Genomic DNA, 23816 nt, shown 5'->3' on the forward strand with positions numbered 1-23816 from the left:
AAGACGCCCCCTAACCGGGAACTCCGATTGGCCACAGGCACGACCGCGGCCCCACCCCCTCACTGAGGAAAGTAAATAAGACCCTCCAAGAAGGGCAGTCGCTCCACCTCACCCACAGCGCGAGAGGGCGTGGCTAGCGCTGGGGGCGGGGCTAGGGGAAGATCGCCCTATGGGGCGGGGAAACGAGACTGGGCTGCGAGTTGAGGATAGGGTTTCCCTTTGGGGGCGTGGCTTACGGGTCCTTGCTTTCCCGCCGACGGTTGGCCACGTCACGTGACATGGGTTGGAAGATGGCGTCTCCCACAGATGGTAAGAGCCGGCTTAGAGATCCTTCGCCTACAGCCTTCTTCTTTGCTCTCCTGGGAACTTACACTCTCCGTCTGCCCCTCTAACTTACACTTCTTTCTCGGCCTCCTCTGCTTTCCCTCCCAGTTCTTTTCTTTGGGATGCGGCTGTCTTCAGCTGGCTGGTTTTTCACAGCGACTCTGAAGGTGCCCAGTTTCCCCGCTGGGTACCAGGTGGGTGGAGGAGGGCGCCCGCAAAGGACCCTTCCCGGGCCCTGCCCCTCCCTTAGCCTCATTTGGGCGAAGCTGAGGGCCGAGGAGGAGATGCTGCTGGAGGAAAGGAGGTGCCTTACTGTAGCTTTCTACTTCTGGGGCGTCCCATTTAAGAGTCGGTTCTCTTCTCTTTGAGCATCTGAAATGATTCTCTCAAACTCAGCTGGGATTGGTGGCTGACCTCATCCTGGGACTGAACCGCAAGAGAAACATTACTCTCTCCTCTTTCCTCAGATTGGTACCGTTGCCCTGGCAGCAAGGGAAGCGGGGGGACCTTTTCGGCCCCTCGCCATGAGAGACCCAGGAAAATGAGATTTGAGCTTTTTAGTGTGGTCTTGCACACGTCTCAACCTTTCTTGCGTCTGTTATTTTCTCACACTGAGTGAATGAACGGTTTCTGCTTATGTGTCGTCTTCAGATACAAGTCATCTCAGATGGCAACTAAGTGGTTTTGGTATACCCATATTCTTTTGCTCTCGGCTCTGCTTTAGAGAGTTAGGGTCTTGCACCTATTTCTGAACTCAATTTTTGCTTCTGTCGTCCCCATCCCCACGTCCGTTTCATTGATATGTAGTTTTTCCCTTCTCAAACCGACACGTTTTGTGTTAGGAAGGAATCTTAGAAGTTCATTTCAGGAATGAGGAAATAGGAGGCCAGGAAAGCTATATTGAGTACCTACTATATGAAAGGCATAATATTAGGTGTTTGGGGAGAGGAAGAGATGAGTCAAACATGTAGACACTTGCAGTTTCAGGTCTCATTTTAAATGTTGCCTCCCAGAGAGGCTTTGCCAGAATTCAGTATCTGGAATTGCCCCCTTCACCATTATCCCGGTACCTTCATTGTCAGCGTAGTTATTCTGTTAACTTTGCCCCTTTCACACTAGATTATAAATTCCAAGTCTATGTCGTTCGTAGTTGGATCCCAGGGCTTATCACAGTGCCTGGAAAGCAATAGGCCTTCAATTAACATTTATTGAAAGAGTGATTAGATATATGCATAAATAATATATTATTTGGGTTTAAGTTTCATGTTTAACAGAGTCTTAAGTTTTTTGAGTGAAGGTACAGACTGTATAACAAATTATGGGTGTTGAAAATCAAAAGAGATTCTTTCTCCTGCCTGGATATTCTCTTGTTAAAATGTTCTCTTGCCGGAAAAAAGGGGCATTTATTTATTTATTTATTTATTTTGAGGAAGATTAGCTCTGAGCTAACATCCACCGCCAGTCCTCTTTTTGCTGAGGAAGATTGGCCCTGAGCTAATAGCCATGAAAAAAAAGGATATTTAAAAAGTCAGCCAAGGGAATGGGAGTTATTGTTTAGTGGCTACAGAGTTTCAGTTTGGGAAGGTGAAAAGTTCTGGAAATGGATGGTGATGTTGGTTGCACAACAATGTGAATGTACTTAATGACACTGAACTGTACACTTAAAAATGGTTAAAATGATAAATTTATCAGTTTTGGAGATTTTAGAGCTATATTCCTTGTGTTTGATTTTTCCCTGTCTTCTCTCAATTTCTTTTCCTTTCTTTGGCCAGGAAGAGTATTGGAAACATTATATTTTTTTTCCTTTGATCTTCTAGCCATTTCCACCATCACTCTGCTTGCACTCTTGATTTAAAAGTTTTTGTTCTCATCTTTCACAGAATTTCACCCTTCTCCACCTAATCTTTTCTTTTTAATCTGACAAAATCAAGTGGAGCACTTTGAACTTAAATTCAGCTTCTAAATAAGTATCTCATCCTAAAATATTCCACTGCCTAGCTACCTCACTTCTATTTTTAGTGTTCCACCTGTCTCTGTCTTTAAAATTTAATTTAAATAATGTTTATTTGAAAAAAGTTTAGGTCATTTACATGTTTGCCTTTTTAATGCCAAATTTACTGTGACTTATTTGAAAAGGAGAGAATTAAAAGCAAGTAAAGCCATCTAATTACTTACTTTATAAGAGTAAGACTCACAGCAGAGTCTGAGTTGTGCTCCAGATTGTAGTATCATAAGGACACCCTTGTTGGTTATTGGATCCTGCTCCCAGTAAGTTTATTTTTGTTATGATTGAGCTTCCCATCAGTAACATTCCTTAGGCATGTGAAAATAGATGTTTTGTGTTACGCACAGCTTTCCTTTGCTACCATTTTTGGATGCTTTAGTTAAGGTGATTTATTAGAGTTGAGTTCTTTACCAATTAGAATGCTGTTGGAAATTCTTCTAGAATATTTGAGAAGAAAATTCAGTTTATAGAAAAGCGCATGTTGAGAAATTTTATACATATGTACATTTTCTGGGGAGTAAGTCCAGGTTTTTTTTTTTCAGATTTCCAAAGATGTGACTTGTCTAGAAAATGTTAACAACTACTGTCTATATCATTAATGAACTAATTTATGCAACTAAGTAGCATACTGAGCATACAATATGTACTCAACAAATGTTGACGGTTGTTATTAATATCCAGCACCTACTGTATGCCCAGGCAAGAGTGGAGAGGAAATGGTGTCAAAGAATTAGGCAGGGACTGGGTCACTTAGGATTTTATAGGATGTTTCACCACAAGCCCAGCTGTGTGAGCTGCGATGGGAAGGCGCCAGAGAGACTGAAGAAAAGACCCAGAGACAGGGTATGAGACTTAAGTGTTTATTGGGAACCTATGTACAGGGAGTCCGGGAGCAGCCAGCTGGATGGGGTTGCGCACCGCTCCTGACAACAGAGAGGCAGTTGCTTAAGTAGGCAGGGAAACAAAGGCTACGTGCTTAGCAAGAAGAGCTGTCCTTGCATGACTAGCATTCCAAAGAACAGTAAGTAGCTCGTGTAGCAGGGCTCTGTGTTCCTTCTAGACGTGATGTTCTTTGAGATAAGCAGATCCGGGATTGTTAAGACACCAGATGGTGGCATCTTTCCTTGAAGGGGGCCAGGATGGCACATAGTTACTATAGGGCATGTAGGTAATTGCCGGGCAAGCAAGGCCCTACACTCCACCCCCCATGTGTCTAAATGGCCCTTACAGTCTTATTGCACCATTCTTCCGTGGATGCCTTTGAGCCAGACACATAGAGGAGCATTGCGACCATAGACCACAACAGCAGTAGAGAGCACAGCAAGAAAATTCAAGCAATAATAAAAAGGCAAGAATGCCAAAGGATGCTTTCTGCTGTGTTGAAGGGCAGGATTGAATCCAAGCAGAGACCAGGTCAGGAGACAAGGCATCGATGGCCTGTATATGGGTACGTAAGGAGGCTGTTGTGGAAGAAATGTTATGAGCATTGTCCGGGATATAGACATGACGTTCTACCTTTACTGGAGCACAAGTGCCTCCCTGAACAGCAGTGAGCATGTCAAGAGCCATTCTGTTTTGTAAAACTACTTTTGTCATTTAGGATGTTTCCTCGTTTAATAGTGTTACAGCGTGTCTGGTGTTATTTAGGACTGCTGCCATACGTTGGACTAAGACAGACACTTTCCATTCTACATCAGTGGCTGTAGCCTGTGGGGAAAAGATGGTGAAGGGGTAAATCCATCCTGAAGTGTGTCACACACAATGACGTGTGTGAACTGCCTCCCAGTTGGAAGGAAGCTGTTGAAGAGAAGACAGGATGCATGCAGGGATGTAGGGGTGTCCCCATGTGCATCTGCTAGTCCAATTATAAGGAAGATAGGGCCCGCCGTGAGTATCACACGCCCACAACCATCCCCACAGAGTGGCATAGGCTCCTCTTTTTGTGGTGGTTTGTTTTCTTAGCCATGTATCAGCAGTCATAACAATTGTTTGGTTACACATTGTTTCAGGTGTCTACCCCATAACTTTTGAGGTACTTTCGTTTGGTGGTACAGAGTTGTTCTGATGTTCAGTACACCAGGAAAGGGTACCTCTTAAGTCTATTTGTACAGCAGTTAACCATCCTATGCCATCAAAAACAGAGTATCCCGCCTTTAGGGTTATGTTAACCTGCTTACACACAAACTGAAAGATGTAATCTTGAGTGGCATTGTAAGAGGGCACTGAAAGGTTACTTGGCTGGAGGGGAGTAGGAATGGGAAGGTGGGAGGCGATCCTCCAATCTTGCAGGGCTCTCCAGTCAGACATTGGCAGCTTCGAGACACCATGGTAACCCCATGGTCGAAGAGAGAGGCGGCTCACTGCATACCCAGCAGTTGGAGCAATTTGGTAATTTAGCAACAGTGTGTGCCCAATCAGTGGTGAGGTTAGCACACATTGTCCTAAGGATGAAAAGTAAGATGTTCAGAGGGAACAAAAACAGGGAGGTCATGACCGTCCAACAAGAAACATGTGGTTGCAGTGTCTTGGGTTAGTATGGTACCAACCTGTGGTTTCAGGCCAGGATGGCAGTACCACACTACTTGTCCAGTTGGTGTGGGTGCCGTAGGGGCAGTGGTGTAGGATAAGGGAGGAACAAGGACACACCAGAGGGGAAGGATGAAAGTGCCTTGGAGAATTGGAGGCCCTGGGTTAGTAAGTTTGGGGGTTTTGGGTGGTCTCCCCACAATAAAGGGCATTACTGTGATATCCTGTTCTAAGCCTGTCCCCCAAGGGGCTAAGCGACCACACCAGTGGGGCCCCACCAGTCCCAGGCCAAGTGACCACATGGGTCCTGGTAGGGAGTTTCTTAGGCAGAGGCACAAGCAAGTTGTTCTGAGTGCCTGTCTGTGGTTGTAGCTTTTCTACTTGGTAAGCTCTTGTCTATGGGCACACTATCATATTAAGTCCGTGTGTCAACATCCGATATGCGCTGGGTCAGGTACGTCTTTCACGTTCATTCAGTTGATGTATTGTAGTTGTTAGGCATCTCGTCCGGTGGGCTAGGGTCCTGTCGTCTGTTCTTAATTGTTGTTTCAGCAAGCTGTTGGTTCATTCCACCAACTCCACGGTTGTGGGGTTGTAAAATGCCAATGTATGTCCATTTGATCAGCCCATCTTTGCACCTGGTGGCCAGTGAAATGTGTACCTTGGTCACTGTCAATGTCTGTGGGGACACCATAATCAGTGCAGAGGTGTTCTAGGCCTCTTATGGTGGGTCTTTTGTGCGGCCTGTTTGCTGGAATATGCCTGCAGCAGCCTCAGATGTGTCTATGCAAGTAAGGGCATACCGGCAACTGTCAGAGAGAGGTAAGGGTCCAGTGTTATCCACATGCCAGCACCAGGTGGGTTGGTTGCCTCTGGTGATTTGGCCTACATCCTGGGGAATAGCCTGGGCTGCTGGACTCCCTGGATGTAAGCTCCCAGTAAATGCTTGTGTCTCGTGCACCATCTCCACGTCTTTTCTTTGGTCTCTCCAATGCCTTCCCATCACAGCTTGCACAGCTGGGCTTGTGGTCAGACATAGGGCGTGATAGATGTACTTTCATGAATTTAGCTGGGAAGAAGTTCTTTAAGCTGGAGAGTGACATGAACTGATTGACACTTTTAAAAAATCAGTTCTGGCTACTTTGTGGTGGTGGGGTGGGGAAGGAGTGAGAATGGGAGCAGGGAGACTGTTAAGAGGCTATTGAAGTAGTCTAAGAGAGAAGTGATGGTTTCTTGGATTAATTGGTTTCAAGGTGTATTTTGGAGATAGAAAGTAGTGGATTTACTAATGGATTGGTTATGGAAGGGTGATGGAAAAGGAGGCATAAAGGATGACATCTGGGTTTTTGGTTTAAGAACTGGGGTTCATGATGGAGCTTTTTTTTTTGAGATGGAGACTACTGGGAGAGTGTGGTTTTGAATATATTAGACTTAAGGGTTTTTTTAGACATGTAAATGGAGAGAGATGTCAAGTAGCCATTTGGGTATACAACTCTGAAGTTTGGGGAAAGATTGAAACTGGAAATGAAAATATGGAGTCATTGGCATATAAATGATGGTAAAGGCTATGGGACTAGATGAGATCTCCTGAGACTTTAGGAGGAGAGTGAAGCCAGCCCAGGATGGGGCCTGAATGGAGGAGGAGACTAAAGAAGGAGTCAGTGAGGTAAGAGAGAAACCAGTATAGTGGTTTTATAAAAGCTGGAAGTGGAGTGTTTCAAGGAGAGTGGTCAGTGTGTGAATGTTGCGAAGAGGTCACATATCAAAGAACAGAGACGTGACCACTGGGCTTAGCAACATAGGTCGTAGATGACCTTGACAACAGCAGTTCCATGCATGTAGGGGCAGAAGCCTGATTGTCACGGGTTAAGGAGAGAATGTGAGGTAAGGAAGCGGAGACAGCAGGATAGACAACTCAAGAACTTTTGCAGTATAGGAGGGGTGAGGAGGTCATGGGGTCAAGGAAGAGTTTTTTCAAAGAAGGGAAATTCTAGATGAGGCTTGCTTGCTGTTGGGTATGAGCCAGTAGAGAAGGTAGAAACTGATTGTGCAAAAGAGAGATGATTCAAGATGATGTCTTTTGACAAAGCAAGAGAAGATGAAATACAGAACCATAGCCGAGGAGTTTGTCTTTCAGAGCAGGGACAGTTAATTGATTGTAACTAGAGGAAAGTATGAGTGAAGATGCAGGTGGGTTTGTTGGTATTCATTTTTCCTAATACCCTATTAAAATATCGCTCCCATTTTAGAGATTGAAAAGGTTTGATGAGGAAGAATGATTTATTTGTATAATATGGCCCAGTAGCATCAGTAGTTATAGAACTCAAATCTCTAGACTTCCAGGTGAGTCTTCCAGTTTGTTATGTTCTTTGAGATTGAAGCATCATAAAATATAAATTAATGTATTTTGCGTCTTCTTAGCTCATCTGCGTGTTTTGTTCTAGGGACAGACCTGGAAGCATCTTTGCTAAGTTTTGAAAAACTTGACCGCGCCTCACCAGACCTTTGGCCAGAACAGTGTAAGTTTTTGGTTTCTTTGTATCAGAATCGTTGCAGGAGAACTACTGCTACTTTGAGGGAGATTTTTGAACAGTTATCGTTTAACTGTAATGAATAAAATTTTTTTTTCTTTAGGATTGGCCCTGAGCTAACATCTGTTTCCAATCTTCCTCTTTTTTTTTTTGCTCCCCAAAGCCCCAGTACCTAGTTGTATATCATAGTTGTAAGTTCTCCTAGTTTTTCTGTGTGGGACACCACCACAGCATGGCTTGATGAGCAATGTGTAGGTCCGTGCCCAGGATCCAAGCCGGTGAACCCCGGGCTGCCAAAGCAGACACCCGAACTTAACCACTATGCCACTGGGCCAGCCCCTTAAAATTTCTTTTACTTTGAAGGGAAGAGACTGAATTCTGTAGTCCAATGTTAAGAATAGCTGTTTGGTGGTTTTATTTTCTCAGAACACAGTGTAACTCAGGAAATGATAGGGAGCCTTTAAAAAATAATAATTTTAAAAAACTACACCTGTAATAAGTTCAAACAATACAGAGATACATAAAGTATTTCCTCACCTCCTTCAATCACTGTTACAAAGTTAACCACTGTTAATAGTTTACTATAGATATTTTGACCTTTTCTATGCTTATGCAGATAAGCAAATAAATATATATTTTTAAGTATATAGAAGGTTTTTGTTTTTTTTTTTTTACTATAATGATGGGATCATATGTACATGGTCTACAGCTTAATTTATTCCACCTAGTCATTTATTAATGGATCTTTCCAAGTTGGTAGGTATGGATCTACTTCATTCTTTTAAAATATTCCCTTGTATAGGTATACTATAGGTTATGTATTCTTGCCTTATTCGGAAACCTAAGTTCTATCTAGTTTTTGATATTACAAACAATTTAACAGCGTATGTCCTTGCATGTATATCTTTGTGCACATGGAAGAGGGTGGCTGTGTAAGAGAATGCCCATTTCCTCATATACTAGGCAATATTGGATGTTACTGATCTTTATTATTTTTACAGGGTTTTTTTGTATGTGAGGAAGATTGACGCTGAGCTCACATCTGTTGCCAATCTTCCTCTTGTTGCTTGAAGCAGATTGTTGCTGAGCTAACATCTGTGCCACTCTTCCTATTTTATGTGGGATGCCGCCACTGCTTGACAAGCGGTGCTAGGTCTGCACCTGGGATCTGAAGCTGCGAGCCCAGGGCTGCTGAAGCAGAGCACACAAACTTAACCACTAGGTCCTGGGGTTGGCCCCAGGTTTTTCTGTTTCGTTTTTTGTTTTTATTAGTGAGGTTGAGCATTATTTTATTTTTAAATATCTGGTTATCTTTTTATTTTTAATGTGATTCTTCCTGTGAGACATTTACATAAACAATTGGATTGACAGAACAGCATACCTAAAAAGGAAATTTAAACTTTTTGATAAGGATTATTGTATCTCACCATCCTCTCGTCCAGCTCACAACTCACTCCAGATACTTCAAAGTTCAGTTAAGGCATTATTTTCTCTGAGAAGCTTTTCTTGCCCCCTCAGTCTGATTTAGATTTACATTGTTTTTTGCGAGGGGGGTCTTCCCATAGCGTCTGGTATCTTTCTTGGAGCACTTAAAAAATGTTATAGCTATTGGTTTACTCTCTCTCCTCTTCCAGACTATAAGCTCCTTGAGGACAAGGCTGCTTTCTTCTTTCTTTTTTTTTTTTTTTTTTTGATTTTTTTGATTTTTTTTCCTTTTTCTCCCCAAAGCCCCCCAGTACATAGTTGTATATTCTTTGTTGTGGGTCCATCTAGTTGTGGCATGTGGGACGCTGCCTCAGCATGGTTGGATGAGCAGTGCCATGTCCGCCCCCAGGATTCGAACCAACGAAACACTGGGCCGCCTGCAGCGGAGCACGCGAACTTAACCACTCAGCCACGGGGCCAGCCCCTGGTTTCTTCTTATCTGAATCCTCTTTGTCCGGAGCACTGAAATGTTTATTGAAGGAATAATGTTGTGTTTGTGTTTGTTTTTTGTTTTTAAGTACCAGGCGTTGCTGAATTTGCAGCTTCCTTCAAAAGTGTAAGTAGTATCATTCTTACCTAATGAAGTTTATCCAATGTTTTGCCCCTGGGTAAAAGTTCCAATATCTCTTATTTCTTTGTTTTTAAGAATAATGTCATGGCCTTCAAATCAATTTGTAACTGTAGCCCTGGAAATCTGTTTATATTATCATCATGTTAATTGATGATAATGTCTTCCTCTGTCCAAATGCTCTATTTTGGTGTTTTGACCTTTGTTGGTTAGCCTCTTTTCTCAGCTTAAAAGCTTTTAAGGTGAGGCAGTTGAAATATTTAATGTAATGCCAGTATTCTTTTGCTCAACCTATGATTTTGAGGCTTTTCCCTTTTTTTGGTGCATTAAGACCTTAGCTTATACTTCCTTAGAGCTCTTTGAAATTTCTCAGTGGCCCATCAGAAATCTAAAGGAAAACATCCATTAGAGGCACAGCTTTTCCACTTCCAGGGCACCAAGCATTGTGCTTGATGCTCTAAATATATTTTCTTATATATTCCACACCAGGAGAATATGATGATTATAATGTTAACTAGCACTTACATAGTGCTTACCATATGCCAGGCGTTGTTATAAGCACTTTACATGTATTATTTCATCTTCCCAAAACCATGTGAGATATAGGTACTATTATCATCCAGACAAGGAAATAGGCCCAGAGAGGTTAAGTATATTTCCCGAGGATATAGTTATAAGTGGCAGAACTAGGCTTTGAACCCATTAGTCTCCTTACCAGCATCCATACTCTAAAGACTGTGCTTAGAAGCATTTGAGCCCAATGTTAAAAGCACCAACAGAGAAACTTGAAAGTTAAGTTACTTGCCCAAAACCTGGTGAGTGATAGGCCAAGATTTGAACACAGGTATGTCTGATTCCAAAGCCCGTACTCTTTCTATTAAATCATGCCCTTGGGGATTTGTAATATAACTCTCACAGTACCTTACTATATACTTAGCATTCTCTACTCATTATTAGAGTTAAAGGTGCTGAGTTAAATATTAAGGCCCCTCTGGGCCTGTGGCTTTCAGGTCCCATGAGAGTATTTGTTCAGAGGGAGTCTGATGTTGTAGCTTCTTTCATTTTTTCAAGAGCTGGGATTGTGTGAAAACTGGCCTGTGCTGCTTTAGCATCCAATAAGGCCTCAGCATGAGGAGTGCAGGGTAGCTAGGCTTTAGAGTCAGACCCACTCGGATTTGAATCCTGAAATCTGCTACATAACTATCTGTGACCCGAGAAAGTTTCCTAACATTTTTGAGCTTTAGTTTTCTCAGCTGAAACTACTTCATAGGATTGTTAGTATAAAATGCTATAATGCATGTTAAACACTTTGCATGGTGTCTAGGACATAATAAACAATCCACAGTCACTATTATAATTATTATAGCAACTTTAGTAGATTGAGTAAAAAGGACCTGAATTAATTTTCTTAGATTCTCATTCATACTTAGTTTTCAGTTAATTATATTTGGTTACAACTAAGTATTTTAAGTTGTAAATATAAATAAGTATTTTTTAAAAAAACTTTGAGTATAGGGGCTGGCCCCGTGGCTGAGTGGTTAAGTTCGCGCGCTCCACTGCAGGCGGCCCAGTGTTTCGTTGGTTCGAATCCTGGGCGCGGACATGGCACTGCTCATCAAACCACGCTGAGGCAGCGTCCCATATGCCACAACTAGAAGGACCCACAACAAAGAATATACAACTATGTACTGGGGGGCTTTGGGGAGAAAAAGGAAAAAATAAAATCTTAAAAAAAAAAAAAAAAAATTATAAAAAAAAAAACTTTGAGTATAATGTTTCTTAAAAATCTGATTAAATATTTACACCTTTTTCCTAGAAGTGTGCACATACATATCATTATGAGTTTTGTTTCTGTGGGTTGAGGGCCATCTTAGGACCCTAGGTTAAGATTCCCTGGTATAGTCTGTTTCCCTACTGGGGGTAGAAATGGTGAGTTTGACCTACAGCCTTCTACAGGAGGCAGTATGGAGTAGTAGTTTCTGAACTCAGGCTTCGTGGGTTTTGAATCCTGGTAGCACTAGCTGTGTGAACTGGGGTGGGTGATTTATTATCTTCCTCTACTTTGGTTTTTTTCATTTGTAAAATGAGGATAATAATACCTGTGTCACAGGGTTGATTTGGAAAATAAATGACATGATACATTTAAAGTGTTTTACTTGTCACATAGTGGCAAGCAAATGTTAATTTTAATTTTTTTGGTGAGGAAGATTAGCCTGAGCTAACATCTGTGCCAGTCTTCCTCCATTTTGTGTATGGGATGTCTCTACAGCATGGCTGATGAGTGGAGTAAGTCCACATCCAGGATCCGAACCTGTGAACCCAGGCCGCCAAGTGGAGCATGCAGAACTTTAACCACTCAGCCATGGGGCCAGCCCCAGTAAATGTTAATTTTAAATAAAGGAAAAGGGCTCAAAGCTGAAGCAGTCTTGCTCAGCTGTACCTGTCTGCACAACAGAATCCCCAGTGTGCAGCTGTGGAGCTTTTGAAAAATGCATATGTGATGTCCCTTGCTCTGTACTCTCCATCGGACCCTTCCCCAGCTCCTGATGTTCTAAATCTGTACATCTGGGGTGTGGCCAGGACATTTGTATTTTTTTTTAAGTTGCATAGATAACTCTTGTATACAACTAGGATTGAAAACTTGCCCCAAAGCTATTCTAAGAATGGGCTCTCCTTCATATTTTGTTAAGTTCACTTTCAGAAATGAGAAGATAACTTAAAGTTAAAATTTTGTAAAATATCTACAATAAAATGTAGTTTCAAATGTTGATCAATACTGTCTTCTCTCATTCAAAGTAAGGATTTTATTATTCTTGATTCTTCTTTGAATCTTCTCCTCTGCCAGAGAATGTTACTTATTGATGATTGTTTCAAACAGTCCAGCTGTAGGCTTTCACCAGAACTGAATTTCAAGTAGTTTCTTTCGCTGCTATACTAAACTTTTTGTGCCTAAAACACTAATGATAGTCAGACCTAATTCTCCCAAGATCATTTCTCTGATACCTACTTTAAAAGGTGAGCAGTATTATTTTGTAAGGTGACTATTTATAGGCCATGTCTGAACCTGGAAGAATCGGGGTTTTTGAAATTGTAATTTGCCAAAATTTTCAAACTACTTGAAGGCTATGTGACAAGCTCCTTTTCCTGTAAGAAGGAAGAGTGGGGTCTCTTCACGTTTTGTATGTGTCTCAATGGATATATATATGCTTATGTTCTGACAGCCTATTACCAGCTCTCCACCAAAATGGATGGCTGAAATAGAACGTGATGACATCGACATGTTGAAAGGTAAGCAATGCTGGTGGCCTCTTTTAACCTGATGTTTATGCTCTTCCCCAAACCACCTTTCCAACTTTTCTCTCACTATTCCCTTAAAAGTATTCTTGGTTGCAACCAGACTGCCTACGTAACCATACTTATTCATAGTTCTTCATATCTAAATGCCTTTCTCTACTTCTCCACGTGTAGAAGTCCTGCCAATTTAAGACTCAGTCATGATGATTTCTTCCGCTGCTAAATTCCCTTAAAATATTAACTTTATTTTGTATAATGCTTATAGTTAACAAAAAGCTCTCACATAAATTTTCTCATTTGATTCTCATAAAGATCCTGTGAATTAGGTATGATGATATCTGAAGTTTAGAGATTAACTTAACCAAGATTTATTAGAAAGAGTTAAAATTTAAACTCTGATCTTTTAAGTCTAGTCTCTTGCCACTGTAATACAAGTGCCTTATTTAGGATTTACTGCCATATATTGTTGTCAGTACTATTAATTGACAAACCTTTAGTGGGTTAAGACCTGTCTTTTCTTTCTTTCTGTCCCATCAATTTCTCCCATAAAGAATACTGTAAGTAGTGAATATTGTTGTTTGATAAATGACTCGGAACTCAACCACAAAGTGGAAATTTAAATTAAAAAACATTAATTTTCCTTGATTTTGCTCTACTTTATTTAATTTTTTATCATCCTTCTGGTGATAAGATTCATGATGGTTGTGAAGTAATAGACTGAAATTAAGGTAAAAATCTGGGATTCTTGAACTATTTAAGCAGCTGAACAGATCAAGAAAGTCTGCGTATGCCTGATATGGATAATGAATGTGGCATGATAAGTGGGAGAAAGTAACATCTTCATCTGATTTCAGAAGTAGTTCATTGTTCTGTATGAAATGCTTAAATGCAGATCCCCTCCACCAACCATGGAAAAATTAAGTCTCAAGGGCATCTCAGGTTCATTGTTCTAATGTTCCAAATAGACATTTATATAATATCCCATCAGTATGTACTTTCTAAGGAAACTTTTAAATTTTTAATAAGGATCCTAGTATTATTTTCCAAGCAAATTGACTTGTGTCTTAAACCTAAAAGGAATGAGTGCCAGTCAAATGAAAATCTGGAAAATAAGTTTTTATTTTAAGTATACTTTTTATCTGATAAACTTAAAAAGTCTTAGAGGAATTTGATTTGAAGGGAAAGTTTGGATTAATATTTAGTCTTTGCTTTCTGGACTTAGGGAAATGGGGAGCAGTAAGTAGTTGCTGTTTTGTAAATGATAGTGGAGACAGTGTCCATTTTGCAAGACAGAGATGTGTCTGTGGGCTTTCTCAATGCTATGTCAGATCACAAAGTTTCATATTTTAATGGTGTATTTATTTTGTATGATAGGCAAAGTAAATGTTATAAAAAGATCCTTAGGATAAAACACATAATTTACTATTGTGTCTATACTAACTCTCTTCTCATTAAGTGGGTAAGCTCATCTGAGGCATTTTGCAGTAGTGGGATAAATCCACTGGGGTGGGTGTGTGTCTGTGTGTGTGTGTATAGAGGGAATGATTGGATGAGAAGAGATGTGGATGCATTTTCTACGTATTTGCTAGAAATTAAGCTTGAAAACTTTTATAACAAGGATTCCCAGCCCAAATGAGTTGTTGCTAGAGAACAGTGGAAAGAAATGGTATTGAAATAAATGACTCTGTTTCAGAACTGGGGAGCCTCACCACAGCTAATTTGATGGAGAAGGTACGAGGCCTACAGAACTTGGCCTATCAGCTGGGGCTGGATGAGTGTGAGTACCCAGATCACATTTATTCAGGGTTGCATGTTGTGTATTTCATGATGAGTTCTAGCTATAATTCAGAAGGTATCTTTATTAGGTGTTCTGAAGGTAAGAAGTCACTGTAATCTAAAGTGTGCCTTTTATGATAGTGTGTGCTGGAATAATTACTGAGTTTACTAGGTAACAAGTTATTTTTCTCTGTACAGTAAAAGTATATTGGAAACCCTTTCAGTTTTAAGTGATAGAATGTCAAATCAAACTAGCGTGAGCAAAACTGGGACATTATTAGTTCACGTAAATTAAAATTCCAGGAGTAGAAATAGCTTGGAGAATATCTACTTCCATGACTCTTATGGATGTCATTGAGATGTGCTCTTGTTCTTGCTTTTGTTTTGTATCTCAAGGCTTTGCTTCATTCATGTATTAGTCTTATTCTTTGGTGCTGCAGATGACTTTTTCCTAGAACTGGGGAAGGTGGCCAGAACAGCTCGAGTTTATGCGGTTTTCAGTCTCTTAATTCCCTAGAGAAAGAACGTGTTTTCTGAACATTCCAACAGAAAGGTCCTAGTGAGGACTGTGTTCCATCTTGGCTCACATACCTATCCCGGAACCAGTACTTCAGCCAGGTAGCATGGAACACTCTGATGGTCCAGGCCTAGGTCCTGGGTGCAGACACAGATTGGAAGAGTCAGTCTACTCAAATCACATGGAATTGGAGGGAACAATTAGTTCCCCAATGGAAGGGATAGATAGCAGACCAAGAACATGATCTACCATAAGTAATATTTTAAAAGTTCTCATTTATTCCTGTCTGCTTTCTATTCTTTTAGTTTAAAATTATTTCTTTATAGGTTGTATCTTTTCCCATTTTTGACTAATAGTTAGCCATCTCCTTAGCCATCTTTATCTTCTCTTTATTTTCAATACTGTGATTAGCAGTTGGCTTTCTTTTACCCGGAAAACATTTTTTAATCACTTCGTGAATCAAGGAGCAGAAAATAACAAACTGCTTTGAGATGTGGTTGTTAGGTGGTCTGCTAGGTTCACATTGTTACCTCGCTTTCCTCTGTGTACTGTCATTTCTCGTGAGTAAAGTTTATATCTTGGCAAATGTACTAATTACCATGTATGTCACGGAACTCCAGGGTTTATAATGAAAAGGCAAGCTGCGATTATTAAATTTGTGAATGCAAGACTTGTATCATATACAACTTGATTCTGTTTCTAGCTCTGGCTAATAAAAGCTGTAATGATCATAATAATCCTTTGTTTCTCAGTGTCAATTCTTTTTATGAAATAAATTTTATGCTCGCCTTATCAAGAAGATGCTATATTCACAATCCCTGACTTCAAAACATACTACAAAGCTACAGTAATCAAAACAGCATGGTACTGGTACAAAAACAGGTGCACAGATCAATGGAACAGAATTGAAAGCCCAGAAATAAAACCACACATCTATGGACAGCTTATCTTTGACAAAGGAGCTGAGGGCATACAATAGAGAAAAGAAAGTCTTTTCAACAAATGGTGCTGGGAAAACTGGAAAGCCACATGTAAAAGAATGAAAATTGACCATTCTTTTTCACCATTCACCAAAATAAACACAAAATGGATTAAAGACCTAAAGGTGAGACCTGAAACCATAAGGCTTCTGGAAGAAAACGTAGGCAGTACACTCTTTGACATCAGTATTAAAAGGATCTTTTCAGACACCATGCCTTCTCAGAGAAGGGAAGCAATAGAAAGAATAAACAAATGGGACTTCATCAGATTAAAGAGCTTCTTCAAGGCAAATGAAAACAGGATTGAAACAAAAAAACAACCCGCTAACTGGGAAAAAATATTTGCAAGTCATATATCTGACAAAGGCTTAATATCCTTAATATATAAAGAACTCTTGCAACTCAACCACAAAACATCAAACAACCCAATCAAAAAATGGGCTGGAGACATGAACAGACATTTCTCCAAAGAAGATATACTGATGGCCAATAGGCACATGAAGAGATGCTCATCATCGCTGATCATCAGGGAAATGCAAATCAAAACTACACTAAGATATCACCTTACACCCGTTAGAATGACAAAAATATCTAAAACTAATAGCAACAAATGTTGGAGAGGTTGCGGAGAAAAAGGAACCCTCATACACTGCTGGTGGGAATGCAAACTGGTGCAGCCACTATGGAAAACAGTATGGAGATTCCTCAAAAAACTAAAAATAGAACTACCATACGATCCAGCCATCCCACTACTGGGTATTTATCCAAAGAGCTTGAAGTCAGCAATCCCAAAAGTCCTGTGCACCCCAATGTTTATTGCAGCACTGTTTACAATAGCCAAGACGTGGAAGCAACCTAAGTGTCCAGCAACAGACGAATGGATAAAGAAGATGTGGTACATATATACAATGGAATACTACTCAGCTGCAAAACAGAACAAAATCATTCCATTTGCAATAACGTGGATGGACCTTGAGAGAATTATGTTAAGTGAAATAAGCCAGCGAGAGAAAGATAATCTGTGTATGACTCCACTCATATGAGGAATTTAAAACTATGGACCAAGAACAGTTTAGTGGATACCAGGGGAAAGGTGGGGTTGGGGGTGGGCACAAAGGGTGAAGTGGTGCACCTACAACACGAGTGACAAACATTAATGTACAACTGAAATTTCACAAGATTGTAACCTATCAATAACTCAATAAAAAAAAATTAAAAAAATAAAAATAAATAAAAAAAAGAAGATGCTATATTATCAAATATATTATGCTATATATAAGATCCTATATGTACCAAATGTTAATCAACAGTATTATCTTTAGTTAGTTGTAGTTGAAATTATTATATTCCCTCTGTTCGGTTTTTCTTTTTCTGCTTTCCTACTCAGAAAGATAATGAAGTATTTTTTTTACCACTTTTTATTATGGAAAATTGTAAACGTATACCAAGATAGAATAGAATAATAACCTCATGTACTCATGACCTGGCTTCGATAGTCAATATATGGCCAATCTATTTCACTTATACCAATTTTGCATAATTATTTTAAAGCAAATCGCAGGTATCATAGTACTTCATTGCTAAATAACTTGATATGTGATTTCAAAAGATGAGGACTTTCTTTTTTAAAAAAATATAACCACAATTCCATTATTGTGCCTAAAAAATTTTAACTAACTTGCTTGATATCATCAAATAGCCAATCAGGATTCACATTTCCCAGATTAACTCATAATTGTCTTTACGTATGCAGTTGGTTTGTTTGAATCAGGCTCTAAATAAGGTTCATATACCGTATTTGACTGATATGTCTCTTAAGTCTCTTTTAATCTGTCATAGTTGCAGCTCCCTTTTATTTTCCTTTGTCATTTATTAAACCTAGTTATGTGTTCTGTAGAATTTTCCACATTCTGGATTTCGTTGCTCATATCCCTCTGGTAGTGCTTAATATGTTCATCTATCCCTTTTTATCTCCTGCTAGTTAGATCTAGAAGCTTGCACAGATATAGGCTTGATTTTTTTTTTCTTTTTTTTGGTGAGGAATATTCACCCTGAGCTAACATCTGTTGTCAATCTTCCTCTTTTTTTTTTTTTTTTCACTTGAGGAAGTGAAACATCCTTGAGGGTGTTGAGGAGCTACCATCCATGCCAGTCTTCCTCCACTTGGTATGTGGGATGCCTCCACAGCTTGGCTGATGCGTCCGGTAGGTCTAGGTCTGCGCCCAGGATCTGAACCTGTGAACTCAGACCCCTGAAGCAGAGTATGCAGAACTTTAACCACTCGGCCATGGAACTGGCCCCCTAGGCTTGATTCTTATTTTTATTTTGGCAAGGATATTTCATAAATGGTGTTGTTTACATCTGTCAGAAGATACATCATGTCTGCTTGTCTCTCTTTGTGATATTAAGATTAATTAGTTGACAAAGGTATTGTTAGTCTGCTATATTATTCATTGTCAAATTCTCCATCGGCCTTTGATAACTGCCTAGGTCCACTATTTTATTACAGGTTGCAAAATGGTAATATTCTACTTCTGTCATTCTTTCTTATTAGCTAGAATTTTCTGTGATGGGCTTTATCTTATTAACTCTTTATTATTACTTTAAAAATTGTTCTTACTGGATAAACGATTGTTTCTTTTTACCAGTTTTTAGAATAATGAGTCAGTTCTCTAAGCATCAATAAAGTCTTTTAATGGCTTTCTACAGAATCAGAAAGTTGATGTGGTTTGTTTTAGTTTTAAATCCACACAGTTAAAGCCATTATTACTAAGTGTTTGCATTTCTAAAACTTAAAGCTTTGGAGGTGGGGATTTGAAATCACCTAACTCAGCCACCTTAAGCACAAAACCAAAATTCCGTGGCAGAAATGCTCCTTTCTGCCAGGTGAGTCCTGTGAGCATAGCTGAGATTTTTCAACATTATTTTCTAGTTCAAAATTCAGCCTTATTTCAACTTCTGTAGCAGTGTTTTGCAACTGTCTCATTTTCCCTGATCATAATGAATTAACTGACATATAGAAAATAGTTTTTAAATTTAGAATTTGAAAGAATTATATTGATATGTATGGGACTTCTTAGATACAGTCTCTCTTTGTTTTATTGTGTATGGTGTATTTGCATAAAAGCAAGATCTTTTTTTTGTCCTTACAGATTATTCATCTACTCTAGGGGTTGACATTTACTTGACACCCTAATCTGGTGTTTCGATGTCTCAGTCCTCTTTCCTGCATTAATTGAAAGGATGACATGGATGAAAAATAAGCAATAGGAACTGATGAATCCCCAAGGACCAGTGATCCTGTTTTCATGCAAATATCTGCACTGATAAAGATGATGGAAAGAAAAAAAATGCAAAAAATATTTGTCCTCAAAACATGATTGTCTGTCACTTCCCTAGAGCGTTGTTAAATGTTAGTGTAGAAATAATGTGAACCTTCTAGGGCTGATAGTAACTAGATTGTGTCTTTTGGAAGATGACCTTGCCCTTTGATTTGGTACGTGATTATGTCTCGATAACCTTTATGGTGTGCAGATTTTGGAATGAAATAAGTTTTTGTATAGGCATTTATAGCTTCTCATGATTGGGGCCCCTTGGCTTGACTTGGGCAGTTAATTTATATGAAATTCCCATGGAATATATAGAAATACAAAAAATTGTAAACTGCTTTATCATATAAAGAATTCTGTTTCTGTTACTTCCATCTGAGTTCAATGTCCTTCCTGTTTTACTGGAACTGTTAATAGTTACCTTCTAACTGGCCTCCCTGCCTCTCCACTACCCCATTCCTGTTCATCTTGTTTACCACTAGCAGATTAATTTTTCTAAAGTACCATTTGCTTCTTTGTTTGTCCTTTGCCCATGTCATCAGTAGTACTTCATTACCCATGTGATGAAATTCAAATTCCTTAGCATGGCATTCAGAATCCTCTACACTCTGGCCCTAGTGTAATCTCTAGCCTTTTTACTTACTTCTCCCCTACCAAAACATCATGCATGGTTCCCATTTCAAATACTTACTGTCTCTGGAAGACCTCTCCGTCTTCTTAATTCCATTCGTGCTATTCCTTTTTCTCAGAAAGCCCTCCCTGACCTATTTCTAGTACAGTCGTGCACTGCGTAACAACATTTCAGTCAATGACGGAATGCGTACATGACAGTGGTCCCATGAGATTAGTACCATGTAGCCTGGGTTTGTAGTAGGTTATGCCATCTAGGTTTGTGTAAGTACACTCTGGTGTTCGCACAACGATGAAATTGCCTAATGACATATTTCTCAGCACGTCTCCCCATTGTTAAGCGATGTGACTATATTAGAACTTTCATTCATCCTTCATTATTCAGTCCAAGGTTTACCTCTTTCATCAGCCTTTCCTTTTCATACCTGATCTGGAAAGTGAATTTTCTTTCCTGGCCTCCCAAATTGCTCCTAGAGCAGTTCATTTGTTTCCTTTGTATAGACTTTTACCGTCCTGGGACATTTTTGATACATTTCTTATCTCTTGGATTGATTGTAACTCTTTAAGGTAAAAACCATATTTTTAGGCTTTGTAGCCCATGGAGTACCTGGCATATAGTAAATATGCAATGTGTATTTGCTGATTGAATGATCAACTGCTGATGCCTTCAAATGAAATGAAAGAATTTTTCTAATGAAATCCATTGACTTAAAACTGAAAAGGTGGAAGCTTCTGGAAATTGTCCTTTTTTTGAATAGTTTTTGTTTTATTTAATTAATTAATTCATTCATTCATTTATCTTGTGAGGAAGCTTGGCCCTGAGCTAACATCTGTTGCAAATCTTCCTCTTTTTGCTTGAGGAAGATTGTTGCTGAGCTAACGTCTGTGCCAGTCTTCCTCTATTTCATGTGGATTGCTGCCACAGCGTGGCTTGACGATGGTCTAGATCTGTGCCCAGGATCTGAACCTGTGAACCATGGGCTGTCAGAGCAGCGCGCGTGAACTGAACCACTACACCACCAGGCCGGCCCCTGGATAGTTTGTGTTTTATTGATGAGAAGTAACATTTGAAGATCTCATAATGTCCGGAACTTTTCCTCTTAAGATAGTAGATGATCAACCTCCCATAGTAAAAACAGTGTGAAGCTTGTTGATAATGGATTGGGTTTATCCTCTACCTGAACCCTACTCCATCACTCTAATGACCTGGGCATGATCCTAATTTAGCCTTGTAAGTTACAACAGCACATAGCTTGCTTTATTCCTAAGACCCACTGAACTATTATGAATCCTGTTAAATACTGATTCTTAGCGGTTTTTACCCTTTAAAAAAAATATCCCCTTGTGTCTGAGGCTACAAACCTTTTAGTAGTCATGCAGATGACTTCCTTACTGGCTATATTTGACATATTTTTAAATACAATGTGAAAATTGGGAAAGTAGCCGATCATGCCATTTGAAACTAGGTCTAAAGCTTTGGGCTCTAATACATTTATTCTTTTTTCTTTTTTTTTTTTTAGAACAGCTTTATTGAGATACAATTCACATGCCCTACAATTCACTTATTTATAATGTGCAGTTTAATGATTTTTAGTATATTCAGAGTTGTGCAACCATTACCACAATGAATTTTAGAACATTTTCATCACCCCCAAAAGAAACTCTACCCATAAGCAGTCCTCCCTATTTACCCCCCACACTCCACAGACTTAGGCCACCACTAATCTGCTTTCTGTTTCTGTGAATTTCTCTAGTCTGGAGTTTCATATAAATGGAATCATACAATATGAGGGCTTTTGTGATGGGTGTCTTTCACTTAACATAATATTTTTAGTGTTCATCTATGTTGTAGCATGTATCAATACTTCTTTTTTATGGCCAAATAGTATTCCATTGTATAGATATATTTATCCACCAGTTATCCACGTTATATTTATCTACCAGTTGATGGACATTTGGGTTGTTTCTACTATTTAGCTAGTATGATAATACTGCTATAAACATTCATGTATAAGTTTTTGTGTGGATACATGTTTTTGTTCTCTTGAGTTTATAACTAGGAGTGGAATTTCTGGGTCATATGGTAATTCTACATCTGACCTTTTGAGGAACTGTCATACTGTTTTCCATACTGGCTGCACTGTTTTACATTCCCATCAGCAGTGTATAAGGGTTTCAGTTTCTACAGATCCTTGCCAATGTTTGTTATTATTCACTTGAAAAGATTATTATTATATCCATCCTAGTGGATGAAGTGGTATCTCATTGTGATTTTGATTTGCATTTGCCTAGTAGCTAGTGATATTGAACATGTTTTCATTGGCCAGTTGCATATCTTCTTTGGAAAACTGTCTATTCAGATCCTTTACCCATTTTTAAATTAGATTGTGTCTTTATTATTGAATTGTAAGACTTCTTTATATATTTTATAAACAGGTCACTTATTAGATATATGATTTGCAAAAGTTATCTCACATTCTGAGTTGTCTTTTTACTTTCTTGATGGTGTCCTTTGAAGCACAGAAGTTTTTAATTTTGATGAAGTCCAATTTATCAGTTATTTCTTTTGCTGCTTGTATTTTGGTGTCATAACTAAGAAACCATTGCCTAATCCAAGGTCCCAAAGATTTATGCCTATGTTTTCTTCTAAGAGGTATAGTTTAGCTCTTACAATTAGGTCTTTGGTTCATTTTAACTTAATTTTTGCATATGGTGTGAGGTAGGGATCCAAATTCATTCTTTTGCATGTGGATGTCCAGTTGTTTCAGCACCATTTGTTGAAAAGACTGTTCTTTTCCCATTGAATTGCCTTGGCATTCTTGTCAAAAATCAATTGACCATAAATGTGAGAGTTTATTTCTGAACTCTCAATTTTATTCCATTGATCTATGTGTCTGTCCTTATGCCAGTACCTCACTGTCTTGATTACTGTAGCCTTGTAGTAAGTTTCAAAATTGGGCTGTGTGTGTTTTCCAACTTTGTTTTTCTTTTTCAAGATTGTTTTGGCTATTCTGGGTCCCATGAATTTCTATAGGAATTTTAACTTGTCGATTGTTGCAAAGAAGTCAGCTGGGATTTTGATAGGGATTGCATTGAATCTCTAAATCAGTTTGGGGGGGTATACCATTTTAACAATGTTAAGATGATTTATGATGTGTTATGTCTTTCTGTTTATTTAGATCTTTAATTTCTTTCAACAATGTTTTGTAGTTTTCAAAGTCTCAGTTTTACACTTCATTTGTTAAAATTTATACCTATTTTATTTTTTGATGATATTATAAATGGAATTACTTTCTTAATTTCATTTTCAGTTTGCTGATTGCTAACTATAGAGAAATATAGTTAATTTTTGTTTATTGATCTTATATCCTGCAACTTTACTGGACTCATTAATTCTAATTGTGTTTTAGTAGATTACTTAAGATTTTCTAAAACAGAATCATGTCATCTTATAAATAGAGATAATTTTACTTCTTTATTTCTAATCTGGATGCCTTTTATTTCATTTTCTTGCCTAATTGCCCTGGCTAGAAATTCTGGAAACAGTGTTGAATAGAAGTGGCAAGAATGAACATCCTTGTCTTCTTCCTGATCTTAGGGAGAAAGCATTAAGTATGATGTTAGCTGTCGGGTTTTTGTAGATGCCCTTTGTCAGGTCGAGGAAGTTATCTTTTATTCTTAGTTTGTTGAGTGTTTTGTTCAGGAAGAGGTGTTGAATTTGATGCCTTTGTTTTGATTTCACTTTACTATATGCTGTAAGAGGAATAAAAATCCCAATTGAATTTATACTCATTTACTTCAACTAGTTTGAAATTACCTTGGTACTATAAAGAAAAGATTGGCTAAAAAGT

At 38.9% G+C, this 23816-nt stretch overlaps 1 protein-coding gene across 8 annotated transcripts in view; it reads left to right on the forward strand.

The window, feature by feature from the left end:
• The first annotated feature begins 75 nt into the window (after positions 1-75).
• The window catches only part of LIN52 (lin-52 DREAM MuvB core complex component), a 112553-nt gene continuing 88812 nt past the window's right edge, over positions 76-23816 (forward strand). Inside the window, exons 1-6 of one of the 8 annotated variants that reach the window (XM_046647830.1) lie at positions 89-309; positions 7300-7374; positions 9390-9427; positions 12661-12727; positions 14427-14510; positions 19159-19569. In XM_046647830.1, coding sequence (XP_046503786.1) covers positions 279-309; positions 7300-7374; positions 9390-9427; positions 12661-12727; positions 14427-14510; positions 19159-19202 — 339 coding nt within the window. In that variant the 5' untranslated portion in view covers positions 89-278 and the 3' untranslated portion in view covers positions 19203-19569. Of the gene's footprint in view, positions 310-7299; positions 7375-9389; positions 9428-12660; positions 12728-14426; positions 14511-15778; positions 15864-19158; positions 19570-23816 lie in introns of those variants that run through there. The other 7 variants (XM_046647832.1, XM_046647827.1, XM_046647828.1 and 4 more) reach the window with 7 other exon arrangements.

This window comes from Equus quagga, chromosome 20, assembly GCF_021613505.1.
Source record: "Equus quagga isolate Etosha38 chromosome 20, UCLA_HA_Equagga_1.0, whole genome shotgun sequence".
NCBI classification, from domain to species: domain Eukaryota; kingdom Metazoa; phylum Chordata; class Mammalia; order Perissodactyla; family Equidae; genus Equus; species Equus quagga.